Source organism: Pristiophorus japonicus, chromosome 9 (assembly GCF_044704955.1).
Source record: "Pristiophorus japonicus isolate sPriJap1 chromosome 9, sPriJap1.hap1, whole genome shotgun sequence".
Lineage (NCBI taxonomy): Eukaryota > Metazoa > Chordata > Chondrichthyes > Pristiophoridae > Pristiophorus > Pristiophorus japonicus.
In genome coordinates this window covers 167,320,990-167,345,736 of record NC_091985.1, presented here as the reverse complement: position 1 = coordinate 167,345,736, position 24,747 = coordinate 167,320,990, and the positions used below count along the sequence as shown (strand labels likewise).

Sequence of the window (24,747 nt, the reverse complement as noted above, 5' to 3'; positions counted from 1 at the left end):
ACAAACCCTAAAATTGCCATCAGTTGGGGATTGTGGTGGATTATGGCTTCTATTCCTCCTCCTGGGCTTCTGCAGCACAGGAGAGAGGTGAGATGGCCCCAAAGTTCCAGTTCGCCATCCACCCTTAGATATTCTCCTGGGGACCGGGTGGGGGGGTGGTGGAAAGATTGGCAACGCAACCAGGCCCCCATGGCAGGGGATGGGAAGGAGGAACTACAGCTGTCTTCAACGAACAGAGCAAATATTGTGCGTGGTTGTTGTGCGTTGTTGCATTCAAACCAGGGGCAGTGTTTCTTTGATTCGAGGGCTTAAAAGTAACATGTTTTTAAAGCATAAAAGTTTCAAGGGAGCAATTTTGGAAACAGCTTGTAGAATTTTCCAGTTGATGGAAAATGGGCTATGAATATGTAGTTGGGGCGGGGGGTGGAGGAAGGGCGAAATATTGGCTCAGGCTTACTGAACACTGAACAGACTGGGTTGCTGGTTCTTCTGCTGGGGGAAAAAGTGTGTTAAAGAGTTACCAAGTGGCCAGTGCCTGGAAGCGTAGGACGATTCAGTAAAATTAGTTTACTATATCAAGTCCTGCTTTTCCAGCTAACATCACTGTTATGTATGCAACCCTATGTAACCTCCACCAAAGGGCGTACCTGTTGAAGTCCCTTGGGAGCACTGTATATAAGCAGGCCTCCCATGCTGTACCAACACTTTGGAGTTAGAATAAAGGAACTAAGGTCACACTTACTCACGTCCACAGTACTCAGTAACCTTACTTTATTTGAGACATAACAATCACCATGACAGATTTATACTGGAAAACAGTGCCAGCTACTGACATAACTGGTACTGCAGATAGATGCTGATACTTTTACAATGGATTTTGCCACAGATAAAAGTTTGACAGGCGTTTTCAATGCATTTTAGAATGGAATGTTGCAACCTGAATATTTTTCATACATAACAGATATTTAAATATACTCAGCAATTAAATTCTAAAAATACTTACCAGTTCTAGAGGATGCGGTAACGTGGGATGACCAAGTTCTCAGTGTGACTGGGAGCAGTGACAGCTCAATGATCAGATTAACATGGGGAAATCCTATTACAGCGCTACCTATTGGCATGGCCAGAAACTTTTACAGTAAACCGTGGACATTTTAATGTTGGAAATCTGAACTAGAAATGCTTACAAAGCAGTTTTCAATGGAGCACATGATCCAAACAATCATTTTAATATATTATAACTATTGATGTCATTTTAAACTAAAACAGAACTTGTGAAAGAAGTATTATTATAAAAACAAAAAATAGGTTTCAATGCCTCAGGAAAAGTATTGAGTCTTGTCCAGAACCTGACGAGTATTTCCAGTATGTAAAAAAATAAGTGCATGCACATCGTTAATACTTATTAATATTTTTAAGTATTCTACATCAGGTTACATTGATATGGAATAGTTGACGAGAACAACCACTAAAGATTTTTTTTTTAAGTTTTCTTCTTTCTCATAGAATCAAGGCAACCACTAGCACTGAATAAATCTATGTTTCAGTCAATCCCAGACAATTACCAGCAGTAGGCTGCCAGTAAATTTCATAATTAATTCCTGCACATTGCTTGAGGCACTGAGCTTGTTCATCAGGATCCTTGTATTTATGCAATGGTGCATCTTTGACCTATTCACAGGAGATCCCAGGTTGCACCTTGCTCAGCCATGGTCATTAGCTATAGGCAACAAAACCCCAAATTTAGGGCACAGCAATTATTTTTCTGACTTTGGCACAGAGCCAAGCTTTCCAGTGCCGTGGAAAAAGCTGACACACTAACAGAAGCAAATTCAAATAAATCTATTGGATGTCTTAAATCAGTCTGTGACATAAACATGCATTTTTTTTTTAAGAACACAACAAAACTTAATTAATTTAACCAAAAGAGATGGGTACCCGGAAAAGATTTAATCCTTTTATATTAAAAACTGACTACAAATTCTAGCAAATTTACTGGTGTCTTAATTCATCCGTGACGCAAACAGGAGTCTATTTTTTTTTAAACACAAAACAATTTATTTAACCAGAAGAGTAGATGGGCACCCTGATAAGATGCAATTTTCCTTTCCTATTAAGAACTGACCACATAATATGAACACTTCATTTGGATTTTCAACAGTTACGGAGCCAGTTTGTTCACAAAAGATGAATATTCATGTATTGAATAAAGTATTCATTTCTATGTTACAAAGTAATGAGGCTGTGCATGACTCAACTATAGCATTAAATCAACACCAGTCGTTCTATTGTGCAAGATGTTATTTTGCATGAGGATTTTCACACAAAACTGTTCACATTTAACCAAGCACAGCTTGTTCTTTTTCCTTTGCTACATGTAGAAGTTAGGCAAGTGATAAAAACTGTTCACCTAGAAGTTGCATGAAAATGTTCTGCTTAGTAATCAAGTAAAGAGAATGTTTGTTGTATGGAATAAATAGACTCTTATACTATTTGTAGTTTTGTAGGACAACAGCACTTCTTACACCTAATTTGCTCTATTCATCTGTGGAGAATTACAGCTGCCTTGAATGCTCAACATAACCTGTTTTGTGGTAAAGTTTTCTGGAACTACCATCTATGCAGAATCTGCTACAGATATTACAGATTATATTTCTCAACATTTGATACGGACAAAAAATTGAGAGAGATATATTCAGCACTGAATTCTAAGAGAATAATCTCATCAGTAACTGCTCGACAAGATTTTAAAAAAAGAATCCTGCATTCTCAGATCCTGAATTGTTTACTAACATCACACATACTTTTAGGGCTTCGGTTGATTTTCTTTCTCTGCAGATCTTATCTCAACACATGGGAAGAGGGCAGCAACCAGAAGTAAATCAAAGCTATCATTTCTGTTTTATTCATTAGTTGTGGAAACCATAAAGATTTAAAAAATGTGAAGGGTTTTTGGTCAACTACTTGCTCAATTTGGTGGAAGTCTCCTTTTGCATTTAGTTGAAAAGACTTCTTAAGGAACAAACATGTCTATGTTGATGCTTTGTCATTCTAAACTACTGAGCTCGGAGACATACATAGAAGTGGGGGAGCTCAACGAGTACCTGGAAGTAACAGCAGAGATTAGGGTTGCTACATCTGAATGTGATTGCATGGTTAGCAAACACATGTTCTTGCTTATATATACACATGTGTGCTCCCAATGAAGATTAAGCTTTTAAAAACATATCCCTGATATAAGCCTTAATTAGCAATATTGGTGAGAATTTTTCTCAACAAGATAAATCAACTTCTAACTTTCCTCCATCAGGAATGACATTGACCATGCCTCATTTATGCCCAGACTTAGGTTGGGTGAACATGTGGCAGCATTGGGTCAAGACTATACCATTTATTTTAATCCTCAGGATTCTTATTTCAGAACTGACTATTTTCTCATCACACAGGGTGCTTTGTCTGCAATGTGCTGTGGGAGAAGACAAATGCTTCTTTAAGGAGATAGTGCAAGAAAAGGGAAACTTTGGCAAATGCTCAAGCAGAGAAAATTGTATCCCTTTAACGCAAAGTCAACTTTAATCCAGATCCTTGATTGGTATTGATTCAGGCTAGAAAGGAACATAAGCTGAACTACTTATACAGTTTACTGATGTTCAGTTTTATTAACACAGGAGGAACAGGGTGGATTGTCGCTTCACTTTTGCATAGCTGTCAGACTGAAAGCACACTCCCCAAGATACTCCCTTGGAATGGATTGTTAACCACAGATTGAACTGTGGTTAATCAGATGTTTAGATGGTTCTATTTGGATCCTTACAGATCAGAGGAAATTGTCATTCTGAACATCAATGAGAATGATCAGGATTGCCTCCCTTTGTCCCACTTAGATTGTGTTTTTTTTTTTAAATTCGTAGCCAATCGTTCCAATTCTTTGTCAAATCACAAACGCCAGAGGTCACCTTGCACACGCCAAGGATCACTCTGCGCCAATGCTCTTAGCCAAAAGGCCTAGAGCCACTGCACCATTCCTGGAAGTACTGCAATACCAGGTTCGTGCCATGGAGGTGGATGGGTCAGGTCCCCCACACACCTCCGTGGAGGTGGATGGGTCAAGCCACCCCACCCACCTCCTGTTTCCAAAAAAGCAAGCATATACCTTCCTGATCCAGGGAGAACCACCCGGAGGTCATGGTGGCTACTCCCCTGTCAGGTCAGTTACGCATGATCTTAGCCAAAAGGCCGACCAAACATGGCTGGTCTCCGTAGTTTCCGTGGAAGAACCCTTCAAGCAATCAAATCCATGCAGGAAGTTAGAATTCTGCCGCTGTGGACTTACATAAACTTTTGCTCGGAATTATTTCCTCTGCTTCTTGAAGTCATCCGCCATACAGCCAAAGTAGATGTCTATCGGACATGCTGGGAAGCTTCAATCTCCTTAATCCTCAAAGAGGGCGAGTAACTTTCAGAAGGCAATTGGACATGCACTTGAAGAGGACGAGTTTGAAGGGCTATGGGAAAAAAGCTGAGAGGTAGAAATAAATAATCTTACAACAGAGGGGGCCGTATGACCCATCGTGCCTGTGCCGGCTCTGTGAAAGAGCTAATTTCGTCCCCCATCCTAGCTTTCTCCCCATAACCCTGCAAATTAATTTTCTTCAAATACATGTCCAATTACCTTTTGAAAGTTTCTATGGAATCGGATTCTACCACCCTTGGAGATTGTGCATTCCAGATCATAACAACCCTCTGTGTGAAATAATCTCATTTCCCCTGTATTTTCTTTTGCCAATTAGTTTAAATCTATGACCTCTGGTTATCAACCCACTTGCCAGAGGAAACCGTTTCTCCCTACTTGCTCCATCAAAAGCCCTCATAATATGGAATACCTCTATTAGGTCTCCCCATAACCTTCTCTTCTGTGGTGCTCAGAATTGTATACAATACTCCACCTGGGGCCTAACTAGTGATATGTAGAGGTTTAGCGTGACTTCCTTGTTTTTGTAATCAATGCCGATATTTAGAAAGCCAAGTATTCCATAACACTTTCTTAACTGCCTTATCAACTTGCCCTGCCACCTTCAAGGATTTGTGAATATGCACCCCCAGGTCCCTCTGCTCTTGCACCCCCTCAAAATGGTACCATTTAGATCATACTTCCTCTCCATGTTGTTTCTCCCAAAGTGCATCACTTCACGCTTCCAGTGCAGTGTACCGAGGGAGCGCTGCACTGTCGGGGGTGCCATCTTTCAGATGAGACTGAGGAGTGACTGGATCAACTGGGCCTGTATTCACTGGAATTTCGAAGGATGAGAGGGGTTCTCATAGAAACATATAAAATTCTGACGGGATTGGACAGGTTAGAGGCAGAAAGAATGTTCCCAATACTGGGGAAGTCCAGAACCAGGAGTCACAGTCTAAGGATAAGGGGTAGGCCATTTAGGACCGAGATGAGAGAAACTTCTTCACTCAGAGAGTTGTGAACCTGTGGAATTCTCTACCGCAGAGAGTTGTTGATGCCAGTTCGTTAGATATATTCAAGAGCGAGTTAGATATGGCCCTTACAGCTAAAGAGATCAAGGGGTATGGAAAGAAAGCAGGAAAGGGGTTCTGAAGTGAATGATCAGCCATCTTATTGAATGGTGGTACAGGCTCGAAGGGCCGAATAGTCTACTCCTGCACCTATTTTCTATGTTTCTATGTGACGCTAAACTGAGGCACCGTCTGCTCATGGATGTAAAAGATCCCATGGCACTCTTTCAAAGAAGAGCAGGGGAGTTATCCCCGGTGTCCTGGACAATATTTATCCCTCAATCAACATCACTAAGACAGATTATCTGGTCATTATCACATTTCTCTTTATGGGAGCTTGCTGTATGCAAATTGGCTGCCACGTTTCACACATTACAACGGTGACTACACTTCAAAAGTACTTAATTGGTGATAAAGTGCTTTGGGACGTCATGAGATCGAGAAGGGCGCTATGTAAATCTAAGTCTTTATTTCTTTTACTTATCTGCATTAAATTGCATCTGCCATGTGTCTGCCTGTGTCTATGTCCTCCTGGTCCGCTACCAGCCTGCTCAATATTTACTGCGTTGCCAAGTTTTTTTTTAACATCCGCAAACTTCAAAATAGTACAGCCTATAGCCAAGTCCAGGTCATTTATATATAACAAGATACGATTGGCCTTCCTGATCACTTGCTGTACTTGCATACTATCCTTTTGTGTTTCATGCACAAGTACCCCCAGGTCCCGCTGTACTGCAGCATTTTGCAATCTTTCTCCATTTAAATAATAACTTGCTCTTTGATATTTTTTCTGCCAAAGTGCATGACCTCACACTTTCCAACATTTTACTCCATCTGCCAAATTTTTGCAGACTCACTTAGCCTGTCTATGTCCTTTTGCAGATTTTGTGTGTCCTCCTCACACATTGCTTTTCCTCCCGTCTTTGTATCATCAGCAAACTTGGCTACATTACACTCAGTCCCTTCTTCCAAGTCGTTAATATAGATTGTAAATAGTTGGGGTCCCAGCACTGATCCTTGCGGCACCCCACTAGTTACTGATTGACAACCTGAGAATGAACCATTTATCCCTACTCTCTGTTTTCTGTTCGTTAGCCAATCCTATATCCATGCTAATATATTACCCCAACCCCGTGATCTTTTATCTTGTGCAGTAACCATTTATGTGGCACCTTGTCAAATGCCTTCTGCAAGTCCAAATAGACTACATCCACTGATTCCCCTTTATCCATCCTGTTCGTTACATCCTCAAAGAATTCTAGCAAATTTGTCAAACATAAGGGGTAAGCCATTTAGGACCGAGATGAGGAGAAACTTCTTCACCCAGAGAGTGGTGAACCTGTGGAATTCTCTACCACAGAAAGTTGTTGAGGCCAATTCACTAAATATATTCAAAAAGGAGTTAGATGTAGTCCTTACTACTAGGGGGATCAAGGGGTATGGTGAGAAAGCAGGAATGGGGTACTGAAGTTGCATGTTCAGCCATGAACTCATTGAATGGCGGTGCAGGCTCGAAGGGCCGAATGGCCTACTCCTGCACCTATTTTCTATGTTTCTATGACTTCCCCTTCATAAATCCATGCTGGCTCTGCCTGACCGAATTTTGCTTTTCCAAATGTCCTGCTACTGCTTCTTTAATAATGGACTCCAACATCTTCCCAACCACACATGTTAGGCTAACTGGTCTATAGTTTCCTGCTTTTTGTCTGCCTCCTTTTTTAAAAGGGGCATTACATTTGCAGTTTTCCAATCTGCTGGGACCTCCCCAGATTCCAGGGAATTTTGGTAAATGACAGCCAATGCATCCACTATTCCTGCCGCTACTTCTCAAGACCCTAGGATGCAAGCCATCAGGTCCAGGGTATTTATCAGTCTTTAGTCCCATTATCTTATTGAGTACCACCTCCTTAGTGATTGTGATTGTGTTAAGTTCCTCCACCCCTATAGCCCCTTGACTATCCACTGTTGGAATATTATTAGTGTCCTCCACCGTAAAGACTGATACAAAACATTTGTTCAGAGTTTCTACCATCTCCATGTTCCCCATTACTAATTCCCTGGTGTCGTCCTCCAAAGGACCAACATTTACTCCAACCACTCTTTCCCTTTTTATATACCTATAGAAATTTTGGCTTATTTGTTTTTATATTTCGTGCTAGTTTACTTTCATCGTCTATCTTCCCTTTCTTAATCATTTTTCAGTCATTCTTTGTTGGCTTTTAAATGCTTCCCAATCTTCTGTCCTCCCACTAGTTTTGTATGTACTTGTTTTTAATTGGATACCATCCTTTATTTCTTTAGTTAGCCACGGATGGCTATCTTTTCTTTTACACCCTTTTCTCCTCACTGGAATATATTTTTCTTGAGAGTTGTGAAATATCTCCTTAAATGTACACCACTGTTCATCAACTGTCCTACACTTTAATCTATTTTCCCAATCCACTTTAGCCAACTCTGCCCTCATATCTTCATAGTCTCCTTTATTTAAGCTTAGTACGCTGGTTTGAGATCCAACTTTCTCGTCTTCCATCTGAATTTGAAATTCAACCATGCTATGATCACTCATTCCAAGGGGATCCTTTACTAGGAGATTGTTTATTAATCCTGTCTCATTACACAGGACCAGATCTAAGATAGCCTGCCCCCTGGTTGGTTCCATTACATACTGCTCAAGGAACCCATCCGTTATGCACTCTATGAACTCTTCCTCAGGGCTACCCAGACCAATTTGATTTGTCCAATCAATATGGAGGTTAAAATCACCCATGATTATTGCTGTTCCCTTTTTACAAGCCCCCACTATTTCCTGGTTTATGCTCCGACCAACAGAGTTGCTACTGTTAGGGAGCCAATAGACTACACCCACCAGTGACTTTTCCCCCTTATTATTCCTTATTTCCACCCAAACTGTTTCAACATCCTGATCATCCTGAAATGGCCTCCTTCTGTGCTGTAAATGTCTATGTTTCTTAACCACCTGGCCTGCTACCTTCAGAGATCTGTGGACATGCACTCCAAGGTCCCTTTGTTTCCTCTACACTTCTTAGTGTCCTACCATTTAATGTGTATTCCCTTGCCTTGTTAGCCCTCCTCAAATGCATTTCCTCACACTTCTCTGGATTGAATTCCATTTTCCATTGTTCTGCCCACTTGACCAGTTCATTGATATCTTCCTCAATCTACAGCTTTCCCTGGTGTCGTCCTCCAAGGGACCAACATTTACTTTAGCCACTTTTTCCCTTTTTATATACCTATAGAAACTCTTGCTATCTGTTTTTATATTTTGCGCTAGTTTACTTTCATAATCTATCTTCCCTTTCTTAATCATTTTTTTAGTCGTTCGTTACTGGCTTTTAAAAGCTTCCCAGTCTTCTGTCCTCCCACTGGTTTTGACCACTTTGTATGTATGCCCTTGTTTTTAATTGGATACCATCCTTCATTTCTTTAGTTAGCCACGGATTGCTATCTTTTCTCTTACACCCTTTCTTCTTCATTGGAATATCTTTTTCTTGAGCATTGTGAAATATCTCCTTAAATGTACACCACTGTTCATCAACCGTCCTACACTTTAATCTATTTTCCCAGTCCACTTTACCCAACTCAGCCCTCATACCTTCATAGTCTCCTTTATTTAAGCTGAGTTTTCTGGTTAGAGATCCAACTTTCTCACCCTCCATCTGAATTTGAAATTCAATCATGCTGTGATCACTCATTCCGAGGGGATCCTTTACTAGAAGATTGTTTTTTAATCCTGTCTCATTACACAGGACCAGATCTAAGATAGCCTGCCCCTTGGATGATTCCGTTACATATTGCTCAAGGAACCCGTCCCTTATGCATTCTATGAAATCTTCCTCAAGGCCACCTTGACCAACTTGATTTTGATTTATCCAATCAATATGGAGGTTAAAATCACCCATGATTATTGCTGTTCCCTTTTTACATCCCCCACTATTTTCTGGTTTTTACTCCGACCAACAGAGTTGCGATTGTTTATAAACTACACCCACCAGTGACTTTTTCACTTTATTATTCCTTATCTCCACCCAAACTGTTTCAACACCCTTATCATCTGAGCCAATATCGATTCTCACTATTGCAGCGATTAGATCCTTTATGGGATGCTACCCACAGGAGCTACCCAACCTTCTTTTCCTTTCTGTCTGTCCTTCCGGATTGGCAAATACCCCATAATATTTAATTCCCAGTCCTGGTCACCTTGCAACCACATCTCTGTAATGGCTATCAGATCATTCCCATTTGTCTCAATTTGTGCCGTCAACTCATCTATTTTGTTACAAATGCTATGTGTATTTAGACATAGTGCCTTTAAATTTGTTTTTTTTACCCTTTTTTCCTGCTTGTTTCCTCTCTCCTTCAAACTCAGTTTCTTTATTTTTGCTTTCGAGTTTCAGCTTTACTCCCCTCCCTACTGAATCTATTTTCAGGTTCCCATCCCCCTGTCAAGCTAGTTTAAACCCTCCCCAACAGCACTAGCAAACTCCCCCACGAGGATATTGATTTCGGCTCTGTTGAGGTGCAACCCGTCCGACTTGTACAGGTCCCACCTCTCCCAGAAGCAGTTCCAAGCCCTCCCGCCTGCACCATGTCTCCAGCCATGTATTCATCTGCTCTATCCTCCTATTTCAGTACTCACTAGCTCGTGGCACCCGGAGTAATCCGGAAATTACTACCTTTGAGGTCCTGCTTTTTAATCTCTCTCCTAGCTTCCTAAACTCTGTCTGCAGATTTCAACCCTCTTCCTACCTATGTCACTGGTACCGATGTGGACCACAACCTCTGGCTGTTCACCCTCTCCCCCCAGAATGCCTTGCAACTGCTCAGTGACATCCTTGACCATGACACCAGGGAGGCAACATACCATCCTGGAGTCACGTCTGCAGCCACAGAAATGCCTGTCTGCTCCCGACTATTGAATCCCCTACCACTATAGCTCTTCCATTCTTCTTCCTCCCCCCCTGTGCAGCTGAGCCATGATGCCATGGACTTGGCTCTGGCTGCACTCCCCAGAGCCACCATCGCCCCCACTGGTACTCAGAACAGAGTAGCGGTTGGAGAGTGAGATGGACTCAGGGGACTCCTGCACTACCTGCCGAGTCCTCTTCTTCTGTCCAGGGGTCACCCACTCCCTATCTGCCTGAACACTCTTAAGCTGTGGGGTGACCGCCTCTAGAAACGTGCTATCCACATTGTTCTCAGTGGCACGGATGCACTGCGGCGACTCCAGCCATGGAGCTCGAGTTGGTGCAGCTGGAGACACCTCCTGCACACATGGTCATCCCGGCTGCGTGAAGCATCGAGGATTTTCCACATGCCACAGGATGTGCAATCCATGGGACTGAGCTGCCCTGCCATCCCTCCAGTTACACTCGGAACTATCAAGTAGAACCTCTAAGTTCTAAACCTTAGCAAAACACACCCAGCCGCTACTCAGTAAACAGCCAATTTAATTAACTGGTTCTCCTTAGATAATAAAGATCACATATATTTAATTGTAGTTCCTAACCTGAAACAATGTTAAAGGTTTCTTAAAGAAGAGAACTCATTGCAGGGCTACGTGGAAAGGGCAGGGGAGTAGGACTAATTGGATCTCTTTCAAAGAGCTGGCACAGATACGATAGGCCAAATGGCCTCCTTCTGTGCGGTATCATTCTATCTATGCCCTCTTTTGCATCCTCGCTCCTTTATTAATCATTTTACATTTATTCACGTTGAGTTGCACTTGCCGTCCATTCAGAAAGACAGATTTTTATTCGCAATCTGCTCACATTGTTTCTCACTATTGAACATGTCTCCATTTTTGATAAAAGACTTGAATTTATGTAGCACCTTTCCTGAGCTCAAGATATACCAAATTGCATTACAGCAATGAAGTACTTTTGAAGTGTAGTCATTGTTGTAATGTCGGAAATATGGCAGCCAATTTGCACACAGCAAGCTCCCACAAATAGCAATGTAAAAATAATCAGATAATGTTTTTTTTAATCATGTTAGTTGAGGGATAAATATTGGCCAGGACATTGGGGAGAACTCCCCTGCTCTTCTTTGAAATAGTGCCATGGGATCTTTTACGCCAACCTGAGAGAGCCAACAGAGCCTCGGTTTAACGTCTAACTACAAGATTAATGATTTTGCTTATGATGCCGTCGTCCAAATCATTATTACATCAAAAAAGTGCCAAAACCAACCATTGTGATACCCAGCTTGTAATCTCTTTGCAGCAAGAAGAATTCTCATTCATGGTTACTTTTAGTTTCTTGTGCTACATCAATTCACCACCCAGTGCCATACGTTTTTATTCCATAGCTGTTCCATCTATTCACGCTTAGAATTTTCCATATAACTGAATAAATATTTTTATAATAAAATGTGCATTTTATTTATGGTGCAACCTTAAATATTTCCTAAACTAAAACTCAATTGGTCAACGTGGATTTAAATATTTTCTTTTTTTACCTTTTAAAATGATCTTTCCCCCTTTATTAAAGTCTGGGACGACATTCAGATTCTCTCTATTGCCCTTCTTACTAATCTAGAACACAGGGTGTTGGTAAACCAATGCACTTTTTGTTAACTCCTTGTATTTATTTTTACATCTCAACCATACTGACTGTAGCAGGGATAGTAAAAGTGCTTTTCTTTTTCATGTGTATGCACATAAAAATGGGGGGGGGGGGGGCGGGGGGAGGATCTGGGAATTGAATTTTTACATTACTATTGGCATCTAGCATCAACATTAAGTCTTTCTGGGTTAAGTGCAGCACTGGTTAAATAAAGAATAAGGCTTCCTTCATCGTGCTCCATTAATGTGCATCTAATCCAGTTTCAGAGCATTCCCCCTCCCCCATCAACATTCCTATTTCCATTTCCCATCGTGATGATGGTCTCGGCTGTTTTGTGTTGTGGGTGAATACCCACTGGGGCCTGAGTTCAGGCTGCCAAGGAGCCTTAAAGCAACAAAATTATTACATTTGACTTTCAACATATCTGTTAAAATTTAATTGGTAACATTGTGTGGTATTTTTAATATTTTAAAAGCATATTGTTAAAGATTAAGATATTAAATGTAAAAATTAATATTTAACAATTTTTAACGACTCAAACAAATAAGTAGCTAATACAAAGCTTGCCATCTGGTGGGTGTCCTTCTCTCACCTCTAGCCTTCAATCTTTCTCTTTTGTCTCGCGATTTTGTCACTACAATTAATGATACAAGTGGAAAATAGTTTAAAAAATATACAATAGATCTTTTTTATAGCCTGTACTTGTTTGCAGGAAAATAGTAACGTAAGAAAACATGTCAAATTCAGTCCTCTATCTTCCCTCTAAACTCCTACCACTTTCTACACATACTTCTTCCTTCATTAGCATGGATAGAGAATTGGCTGGCTAACAGAAAGCAGAGAGTTGGGATAAATGGGTCCTTTTCGGGGTGGAAATCGGTGGTTAGTGGTGTGCCACAGGGATCGGTGCTGGGACCACAACTGTTTACAATATACATAGATGACCTGGAAGAGGGGACAGAGTGTAGTGTAACAAAATTTGCAGATGACACAAAGATTAGTGGGAAAGCAGGTTGTGTAGAGGACACAGAGAGGCTGCAAAGAGATTTGGATAGGTTAAGCGAATGGGCTAAGGTTTGGCAGATGGAATACAATATCGGAAAGTGTGAGGTCATCCACCTTGGGAAAAAAACCAGTAAAAGGGAATATTATTTGAATGGGGAGAAATTACAACATGCTGCAGTGCAGAGGGACCTGGGGGTCCTTGTGCATGAAACTCTTTTGAGTTTACCTGCAAAACATAAAGACATTAAACGGTGCCACCCGACCTGGGTGACACTCCTGACATTTACAAGGCCCTTTTTTTCCCCCCTTTTTGTTTTTTTTTTTGTGTTTTTTCTTTTTTTTTTGTTTTTTTTTGGGCACTAAAATCACAATTTTTCCCCAGTGCCCCCTATAAAAAAGGAAGGGGACACTAAAAGCACCGGCAATTAAAACAAATTAACTTTAAAACGTAAAATCAAATTAAAATTTGGTTGCCGGGCGTGATGATGCACTCCAGTCCCTCCGGTGCCCACCTCTCGCGGAAGGCCGCGAGCGTACCGGTGGACACCGCGTGCTCCATCTCCAAGGACACCCTGGACCGGATGTAAGAGCGGAAGAGAGGCAGGCAGTCAGGTTGAACGACCCCCTCGACCGCCCGCTGCCTGGATCCTTGTGCATGAATCCCAAAAAGTTAGTTTGCAGGTGCAGCAGGTAATCAGGAAGGCGAATGGAATGTTGGCCTTCATTGCGAGAGGGACGGAGTACAAAAGCAGGGAGGTCCTGCTGCAACTGTATAGGGTATTGGTAAGGCCGCACCTGGAGTACTGCGTGCAGTTTTGGTCACCTTACTTAAGGAAGGATATACTGGCTTTGGAGGGGGTACAGAGACGATTCACTAGGCTGATTCCGGAGATGAGGGGGTTACCTTATGATGATAGATTGAGTAGACTGGGTCTTTATTCGTTGGAGTTCAGAAGGATGAGGGGTGATCTTATATAAACATTTAAAATAATGAAAGGGATAGACAAGATAGAGGCGGAGAGGTTGTTTCCACTGGTCGGGGAGACTAGAACTAGGGGGCACAGCCTCAAAATACGGGGGAGCCAATTTAAAACCGAGTTGAGAAGGAATTTCTTCTCCCAGAGGGTTGTGAATCTGTGGAATTCTCTGCCCAAAGAAGCAGTTGAGGATAGCTCATTGAATGTATTCAAGTCACAGATAGAGAGATTTTTAACCAATAAGGGAATTAAGGGTTACGGGGAGCGGGCGGGTAAGTGGAGCTGAGTCCACGGCCAGATCAGCCATGATCTTATTGAATGGCGGAGCAGGCTCGAGGGGCTAGATGGCCTACTCCTGTTCCTAATTCTTATGTTATGTTCTTATGTTCATTCTTCATATGCTAAAATCCAGACATACCACACAATCTCCTACTCTACCATTTTTTACTTGGACCTCAAAACTGTGAAGCTCTTACTTTCTCAGTACTTCCTTCCTCCTACAATGTATGGCTTTTAAACCCAACCTTGGTATCATCTAATGACTACATCTGATGTACTCAATCTGACAGAAGTTCTGTATCATTAGTAATAAAAACAGAAAATGCTGCTAATACTCAGCAGGTCAAGCCGCATCTGTGGAGAGAGAAACAAGGTTAATGTTTCAGGTCGATGATCTTTAATCAAAACTGGAAAAAGTTAGAGACGTAACAGGTTTTGAGCAAGCACACTCAATTGAAACCTGTTATATCGCTAACTTTTTCCAGTTCTGGGACGTAGGGTCATCGACCTGAAACGTTAACTCTGTTTCTTTCTCCACAGATGTTGCCGACCTGCTGAGTATTTCCAGTATTTTATGTTTTTATTTCAGATTCCCAGCATCTGCAGTATTTTGCCTCTATTATTAATCTTGGCATTTCATATTGGTTTTTCAATAAAAAGGAATACAAATTAATATACAAAACTGTGAAAAACAGAAATGCCGAAGGAAAGCAAAAGAATGCAAATGTCTCAAAACAAACAAAAAAGCTTTCTACATCACTGTTAGCACTGCAAATGGATCTTTTTTCTATAACTCTCACTGATATAAATAGTCCTGAGGATCCAGTTTTTCACTCATTGTATAAATATCCAAGATTTGGGGATAATATCCAAGTTTTCAGATGATACTAAGCTAGGATGGATAGTGAAGTGTGAACAGAAAATAGGACATAGATAAAGCAAGTAGGCAGAACGATGGCAGATAACATAACGAAGTACGATGTAGTCCTCTTTGGATATGAAAATGGCAGATGGAAGCCAGAAGCCAGTCTGAGTGAGGATTCGGGGGCAGGGGGTGCAGGAGAGTAGATGAAACGAGGATTTAAAGGATCCAGGTAACTAAGTCAGTAAAAGCAAGCTCACAAATACAAAAAGCGAGTAAAAAGGCAACTGGCTTCATTATAAGTAGTACATAAATTATAAAGCAAGGAAGCAATTGTACAAAGCACTGCTCAGGTCTCATTTGGAATATTAGAAGACATTTTATGGCCAGATGTGGCAGATACACATATATGTGGCGAGCATGGGAGTGGGGGGCCAGAGAATGCTTGGAGTAAGCCTCACACCTACCCTGCACTGCGATTGCACAGCCAGGTCATTGTGCTGGGGTCACTGAAGGCTCTCTTCAGTATGCAAAAGCCTTCAAAAAAATATTTGAGTGAAGGCAAGACTTTGTCCCAAAAGTGTGATGTTATCATTGAAGATCCGTATTAAATAGCCACGTCTGCTGGTTTGCATGAGTGGAAGATGGCCCATTTTTTGTTTTTTTGTGTTGCTTTTCTTGCATACTTTGCTTCTTCACCTCCTAGCATTGAAGAGTTTAAATCTCTATTTCAGCACCCGGAGCTGGTAGAATGGGCAATTCTCTTGCTCTTAGAAAGCTAATGGATAAGGAAGCGAGTTTCACAGGAGGAATGTAAAAAGGCTGATCCCACCAAACTGATTCATAAAAACACCATCATGCTCATCTACCACATATGCCGACCAATTCTTCTATTACGGAAATCTGATCAATGACAAATTAATTCCACACAATGGAATTCAAAGCATTCACTCAGTGCATGTCAGTTATAAATTAGAGTCTCCTGTCATCCCACCTAGTGTATCCAATTGGTGGATTTGTTCAGATTGTATCTCATCCTGTAGTGTTTGTCCTAGATGCGACCCCAGTGGGAGGAAGATGGGAGGTGGCTGACTGCTTGATCTCAAAAGGGTGGCTCCTGGGATGGCAATGGCCCTGCACTCCACATACAGTCTCACAAGGTGTCAAGGATGGCGTCACATCCAAGGCTGTCCTGACTGCCTGGACATGTTCTTGCAAAGTGATTCTTGCACTAACAGACTACATGAATTGGGGTTCAGAAAACACCACCCTTTTGTATTCAGGCCCTGGATAGTACTGTCCCAGAACTCAGTATCTGAGATAACCTTGAGTTAGCTCTTCTGGCAGTATGTCCCTGCTCCTCTGATGCCACTTCCACTTGTGCTTTCTCACTCAGGCTCTGCTTCCTCAAAGTCTAAATCCTTCAAGGTGGATTTGGCAGTGTGTCAGTTACAGGTGGATTGAGTGATTGTGTGCTGCAAGATGATATGCTTGCATGTCTCTCTATCATCTTGTATGACTGAGGCTGGCTCCTCCTCAGCGACACTGATAGAAACACAATATTTATTATTATGGGATCATCAACAAACTGTAACTCAGGTGACTTGCCAAAATATGATGTGCTACGATGTTGGGTGCAATCTAAGTTTGTGAATAAAGAATGCAGGAGTGTCTTAAAGACTGGGGATGGGGGATAAAATAAGCATCAATGATGGAAGGTGCATGATGCTTTCCCAGATGACTTTATCCAATTAGCTCTACTGATTCCAGGCTCACTATTTTAAGGGTCATTTCAGCTAAGTTAGATGCTAACGATTGTTTCTTTGCCTCTCCTTTCAATATTGCATGTCTCTTTCTGCAATCAAACAAAATTAGTGAAGTGCTGGAAGTCAGAAAATCCCAGGCACAACAATACAAGTGACCAGCCTGTCTCATAAAACATGCAAATGGAGGAGAAGGCTTGTTGGACCAAATGCCCTACTCGTGTTTCTATAACAATATTAGGATCACACAGTAACAGTTATTTAGCATGGGAGATGCTCCCTCCCAAAGTCTCTTGCCCCATCCAAAATAATCAATTTGGACCTTAAATCCAATAACTTCATTGCAAGCCAGATAAAACAAAGATATAATAAAACAAACTGATTAATATACCATTAAAAACTGTTGGAAAATACCACACATGCACTTTGGCAACCTACCCTACCCCACCCCCCCCCCATAGCATTTGATGCAGTTACATCACTCAGCAGTATATATAATTCATGAATTGCCAAACAATTAGTAATATCAACTATGTTGCTACATATTAGTATACCACTGATAATCCAATCTTTTTTTACACAGAAAATTGAATTATTCTACAATTTGAATTCAATTTAAATGACTGCAAAGATATTTAGTACCCAAACAAATGAATCAGTAGATAATTTGAATTAAGTGACTTTGAATTGAGTAGACTGTTGATGGCACATTTTATGTTGGAGGAAACTCATTGGGAAGAAGTGCTGTTGCTTCAGAGTGTTACCACACCTGAGTAACTTTATTCAGATTTCAATCTGTTTAAAGCCCCACTCATCTACAGGATGGCAAATAAAATGTGAAAATACACATCAAGTTTGCCAGCATCAGAAACAGAGAAATGACTGGCTAATGACAGTCTGATGAAGCGTCTGATGAAGCGTCTCTCTCCCAAGCAGATTAACCACTTCCTTCACCGCATCATTGGCAGGGATACCTTCAACCATCTAGGGCATAAGTTCAGGCTCTCCAAATCTCTCTCCTCCGTTGTAGTTGATAATGAACAAGAAAGCTGTAGACTGCAGGAAGATATCAATGAACTGGTCAGGTGGGCACAGCAATGGCAAATGGAATTCAATCTGGAGAAGTGCGAGGTAATGCATTTGGGGAGGGCTAACAAGGCGAGGGAATACACAATGGGCCCAAGTTTCCACAAGAAAAATAACGGGCGCCCCTCCGAGTTGGGCGCCCGTTTTTCGCGCCTAAAACAGCGCCTAAAAAAATCCTCGGTATTCTCCACCTACTTACAGGTCCTCTGGCCCTCAGCGCAGCCAGCACGAGCTGTGGGGGGGGGGGGAGGGGGGGGGGGGCGGAGCCAGGTCCCGGCAATGAAAACAGTGCCGGGACCTCTGCACATGCGCGCTACAGTCGGCACGCAAGTGCAGTAGCTCCAGGCGCCGAACTGTGTGGGAGGGGCCCGAAGCACGCAGCCCCTAGCCCTGGCTGAATGGCCTCACTGGGGCTGCGTGAATAAGGCTCCTCCCACGGCCAGCTCCTGCTCCCCCCCCCCCCCACCGCCGACCAGACCAGACCCGACCCCCGCTCCCCCCCCGACCAGACCCGACCCGACACCCGCTTCCCCCCCCCCTCCGAGACCCGCTCCCCTCCTCCCCCCCGCCGACCAGACACCCACTCCTCCCCCCCCCCGACCCGACCTCCTGTTCCCCGACCCAACCCGCCCCCCCCACCCTGCTCTCTCTCCCTCCTCCCCCCCTCTCTCTCTCTCCCTCCCCCCTCTCTCTCTCTCCCCCTCCCGCTCAGCGACACGAACGGCTTTCTCCCCCCCCTCCCGCTCAGCGGCACGAACGGCTTTCTCCCCCCCCACCCCCCCTCCCAGCGGTACGAACGGCTTTCTCCCCCCCGCTCAGCGGTACGAATGGCTTTCTCCCCCCCCCCCCCCCCCCCCCGCTCAGCGGCACGAACGGCTGCAGAATTCTCCCTGGCTGAAGCACTTTCACACAGGTAGGAAGATGGTTTATTTAATCTTTTCTTGGCTTATAAATGTTTATTCAGGTTGGATTTATTTGTATAATATTTGTAGAAGTATAAATAAGGATTTATTGTAGAATTTAATGAGTTCCCTTCCCCCCCCCCCTCCCCCCCACCTTGTTCTGGACGCCTAATTTGTAACCTGCGCCTGATTTTTTAATGTGTAGAACAGGTTTTTCAGTTCTACAAAAATCTTCACTGGCTCCATTCTACTTTAGTTTGGAGTACATTTTCACTGTGGAAACTTTCAAATCAGGCGTCAGTGGCCGGACACACCCCTTTTGAAGAAAAAATTCTGTTCTAAACTAGAACTGTTCTACCTGACTAGAACTGCAGAAAAAAAAATGTGGAGAATTGCGATTTCTAAAATAGTCCGTTCTCCACCAGTTGCTCCTAAAAATCAGGTGCGAATCATGTGGAAACTTGGGCCCATTAAATGGTAGGGCACTGAGAAGTGTGGAGGAACAGAGGGACCTGGGAATGCTTGTCCACAGATCCCTGAAGGTAGCAGGACAAGCAGATAAGGTGGTTAAGGCGGCATACAGAATATTTGCTTTTATTAGCCGAGGCACAGAATATAAGAGCTGGGAGATTATGTTTGAACTGTATAAAACACTAGTTAGTCCACAGCTAGAGTACTGCGTGAAGTTCTGGTCACATTACAGGAAAGATGTGATTGCACTGGAGAGGGTACAGAGAAGATTTACAAGGATGTTGCCTGGACTGGAGAATTTTAGCTATGAGGGAAGATTGGATAGGCTGTGGTTATTTTCTTTAGAGCAGAGGAGGCTGAGCAGAGACTTTATTGAGGTGTATAAAATTATGAGGGGCCTCGATCGAGTGGATAGGAAGGACCTATTTCCCTTAGCAGAGAGGTCAATAAGCACAGGGTATAGATTTAAAGTAATTGGTAGGAAGTTTAGGGGGATTTGAGGATTTGAGGATTTGAGGATTCCCCCCCCCCCCCCACACCCCCAAGAGGTGGTGGGGGTCTGGAACTCATTGCCTGAAAGGATGGTAGAGGCAGAAACCCTCATAGCATTTAAAAAGTACTTGGATGTGCACTTGAAGTTCCGTAACCTACAGGGCTACAGACCAAGAGCTAGAAAGTGGGATTAGGCTGAATTGCTCTTTGTCGGCCGGCACAGGCACGATGGTCGTCTTCTGTGCTGTAAATTTCTATGGTACTGTTTAAAGCAGACCTTTCACCAAGCTTCTGGTCAACTATCCTAATATTTCCATTCAAAGAGGGGACCAATTTTTATCCAATCGCATTCCTGTGAAGAGCTTTGGGACATTTTACTACATTAAAGACAGAGCTGGTCTTCAGTCATCTTGGTTAGCCTTTGCCACTGGACCAAGACCTAGCTCTGTCAAGCCCGTGTGGTGTCTGATGTGCAACAGCCACCACATGTTTTTAAAAAATCCACACACAGACATCTTCCACCCTTCAGGATGCAGTTTGGGATCTAGAATATTAGGTCTTTCATTGAAACACCTGTAAATTCATTCCTTTTTGGCGTGGAAGCAAGTCCTCTTCGATGCAAGGGACTGCCGATGATGATGCTAAATTGCCATTACTCGCTTTCAGATGCTGACCTGCTGGTGCACTCGCATTTTCTCTTTATTTTTAATTTGCAGACTGCCATTTTTTTTTAAAGTAACATTTCGTGAAGCCACGCGCTACAGTAAGCTGCAGCCAGTGAAGAGCTGCGGCACTTGTAGTGTGTCAGCACCCGTTCAGGAGGGCAGAGAGGGAGAAGGAGAACATGACAGGGCCGCCTCCGGCCCAAACTACTCACTTGACTAGAACTGTCCCGCCAATTACAGTCCCCGCGACTGACAGCGGCAATATATACTTAATCATTCTATAATTGCTCGCCCTCTTATAGTTCTCCCAGTCAGTAAATGCAGGCTCGCCTCACTCGGTGTCTGTCCGACCGCCTCACACCCAGAAACAAAGCGTCGCTGCCGCCCGGCCGTTAAATTCAATAGGTGCGCGAGTCGCCGCCGGCAATCGGCCAATCAGCACTAAGCAAAAGCAGTGCGCGCGAGTCGCCGCCGGCAATCGACCAATCAGCACTCAGCGAAGGCAGTGCGCGCGAGTCGCCGCCGGCAATCGACCAATCAGCACTCAGCAAAAGCAGTGCGCGCGAGTCGCCGCCGGCAATTGACCAATCAGCACTCAGCGAAGACTGTACGCGCGAGTCGCCGCCGGCAATAGACCAATCAGCACCCAGCGAAGACAGTACGCGCGAGTCGCTGCCGGCAATCGACCAATCAGCACTCAGCGAAGACAGTACGCGCGAGTCGCCGCCGGCAAACGACCAATCAGCACTCAGCGAAGACAGTACGCGCGAGTCGCCGCCGGCAATCGACCAATCAGCACTCAGCGAAGGCAGTGCGCGCGGGCGCTGGGCGCGGTCTCTCTGTGCAAGGGCGACAGAGTGTGGGGCCTCTCTGGGATTTGTAGTCCTCAATCAGGTCATTTCCCAGACTGCAATGTGACCTCTAACTTTCGACTTCTTTCTCTCTCTTGTATCACACGTCACCATGCAGAGACTTCAAATAATAAATTGAAAATTTAGGCGAGTCGTTTACCTGGAAGTAAGAAAGTAAGCCTTTTTGAAAGTGCTGCACTTGGACATCTTGAAGCTTAAGGGAAGGAAAGGCAAAAGCGAATACGTTTTATTGAAAAGTGCTCCCTTTTATAGAAGAACATAAGCCTTACCTTAAATTTCAGAAGCAAACTAATGCGGATGCTGGAAATCTGAAATTCAAACAGAAAATGCTGAAGTACTCAGCAAGTCAGGCAGCATCTGTTGAGAGAGAAACAGAGTTAAGGTTTCAGGTCAATGACTTCAAAAAAATATGAATTTTGTCACTGATCAGGTTGAGGCCTTCCTGCTAGGTCGTTCTGATGTCAATTCTCGAGTTTATCCAGAGTGACTCCATCACCAACAGTTGGGAGGTGAGACTTAAAACTGGCCTGAGAATCACTCCACAGTTGCCCGGCCTTGGGTAATCACACTATAGGCTGAGGTTGCAGATTTCCAAGCCTGTGCCTTCCATGGTCAGCTGGCTCTGGAGTATTTCTCAGGTTGGTTGGAAGTAATTCCCCCACTATCTAAAAAGAAAGACATGCATGTATATAATGCCTTCCATGACCTTGGGCCACCCCAAAACACTTCACAGCCAATTTAAGTCTTATGAATTGTAGTGACTGTTGTAATGTAGGAAACACAGCAGCCAAATTGCACACAACAAGGTCCCACAAGCAGCAGAGATAAAATTTCTCGATAATCTGTTTGTGATGTTGGTTGAGGGATAAATATCGGCCAAGACATCGGGGATTACTACCCGGCTCTTCAAAATAGATTAATACCAATGCATCCACTAGCTCTGCAGCTATAAGAGGTAGCTGCAGCGATAGTGGATGCACTGGTATTGATCTTACAGAATTACTTAGATTCTGGAACAGTCCCCAAGGATTGGAAGGTACCAAACATAACCCTACTACTGTTTAAGAAAGGAAGAATAGAAAAAACGGGGAACTATAGGCCAATTAGCCAGACATCAGTACAGGTTGAGCGTCCGAAAGAGTTCCGAAATTCAGAATGTTCCGGAAACCGGACACCAGGCCGATCTGTGGCAGTGTCGTCCGGAATCCGGAAAATGTTCCGAAACCCGGACACTACCCCGTCTCAGCCGCCCGACCGCCCCCTGGCCTCGGCCCAACCTCCGGCCGCCCAACCTCTCCTGGCCCGACCTCCCCCTGGCCTCGGCCCGACCTCCCCTGGCTTCCAGCCGCCCGAGCACCCCCCGCCTCGGCCCAATCTTCCCGGCCTCGGCCCGATCTCTCCCCGCCTCGGCCCGACCTCCCCCCGCCTTGGCCCAACCTCTCCCGTCCTTCCTCAACCTCCCTTGGCCTCGGTCCGACCTCCCCCGTCCTTCCCCGGCCTCGGCCCGACCTCCCCCGACCTCGGGCCGACCTCCCCCGTCCTTCCCCGACCTCCCCTTGGCCTCAGCCCGACCTCCATCCACCCCTTACCTCAGCCCGACCTCCCCCTCTTACCTCTGCCCGACCTCCCTAAGCCTCGGCTCGACCTCGGCCCGATCTCTGGCTGCCGGACCTCCCCCCACCTCGGCCTGACCTCTCCCCGGCCTCGGCCCGACCCCCCTTCCCCTCCCCTGTCCGAACCACCCTCCCTCCCCTGTCCGAACCCCACTCCCCTCCACACCCTTACCTCGCCCCAGGCAAAGACGTTCTTAAATCCGAAATACCCGGAATCCGGAACGGACTCAGTCCAGAGGTTTCCAGATTTCGGACAACATACCTGCAGTAGGCAAAATGCTGGAACATATTATTAGGGATGTGGTAACAAGGCACTTAGAAAATCGTAATATGATTAGGCAGAGTCAACATGGTTTTATGAAAGGGAAATCGTGTTTGACAAATCTGTTAAGAGTTTTTTGAAGATGTAGCCAGTAGCATGGATAAGGGGAAACCAGTGGATGTAGTATATTTGGATTTCAAAAAGCATTTGATAAGGTGCCACACAAGAGGTATTACACAAAATCAGAACTCATGGGATTGGGGGAAATAGTGGCATGGATTGAGGATTGGTTAATGAACAGAAATCAGAGAATAGAAATAAACAGGACTTTTTCGGGTTGACAGGCTGTAACTAGCGGGGTACCGCAAGGATCAGTGCTTGGGTCTCAGCTATTCACAATCTATATTAATGACTTAGATGAAGGGACTGAGTGTAACGTATCCAAGTTTGCTGATGATACAAAGTTAGGTGGGAAAGTAAGCTATGAGGAGCACGCAAAGAGGCTGCAGAGAAATAGAGATAGGTTGACTGAGTGGGCAAAAACTTGCCAAATGGAATATAATGTGGGGAAGTATGAAGTTATCCACTTTGGTGGGAAAAATAAAAAAGCAGAATATTTTTTAAATGGTGAGAGACTGGGAAATGTTTGCTTTCAGATAGACCAGATAGTCCTGGGTGTCCTTGTACATGAATCACAGAAAGTTAACATGCAGGTACAGCAAGCAATTAGGAAAACAAATGGTGTGTTAGCTTTTGTTACAAAGGGAATAAAGTATACAAGAGTAAAGAAGTCTTACTACAATTATACAGGGCATTGGTGAGGCCACACCTGGAGTATTGTGTACAGTTCAGGTCTCCTTACCAAGGAAAGACATACTTGCCTTAGAGGGTGTTATGTATGTAAACATTGTAACTGTGTAAGATTTGCCACCAGAGGGTGCAACTGTTGGAGGCCCAAGGGTCACCTGCACACCTCGTGCAAGGGAGTATAAAAGGTTGTCTGCCATGCTGCTTAGGCACTCTGGAGTTGTATTAAAGAGACTAAGGTCACATCAGTTTTAGCTCACAGTACTCATTCTTGTGGAGTTCTTCCATACTTAACAATTGACGACGAGTAACAGATTACGAACTTTCACGCGGTCATGGCTGCCGTTGGTATTTTAGAGAGATTTGTTGAGGGTGATGATTGAGAAGCCTTCGTTGAGCATCTCGACCAGTACTTCGTGGCCAATGAGCTGGATGGGGATGATACAGCGATCAAGCACAGGGCGATTCTCCTCACCGTGTGTGGGTCCACAATATACGGCCTCATCAAGAATCTGCTAGCACCGGAGAAACCAACGGAGAAGGCATATACAGAGTTGTGTACGCTGGTTCGGAACCACCTC

At 43.9% G+C, this 24,747-nt stretch overlaps 1 protein-coding gene across 5 annotated transcripts in view; it reads right to left on the bottom strand.

Annotated features, from left to right (window-relative positions):
- The window catches only part of LOC139273319 (retinol dehydrogenase 13-like), a 60,661-nt gene extending 39,642 nt beyond the window's left edge, over positions 1-21,019 (bottom strand). For 2 of the 5 annotated variants that reach the window (XM_070890089.1, XM_070890090.1), the window contains exon 1: positions 20,825-21,019. In XM_070890089.1, coding sequence (XP_070746190.1) covers positions 20,825-20,889 — 65 coding nt within the window. In that variant the 5' untranslated portion in view covers positions 20,890-21,019. Of the gene's footprint in view, positions 1-4,333; positions 4,506-12,702; positions 12,745-20,824 lie in introns of all 5 variants that reach the window. The other 3 variants (XM_070890091.1, XM_070890094.1, XM_070890092.1) reach the window with 3 other exon arrangements.
- Positions 21,020-24,747: the final 3,728 nt, after the last annotated feature.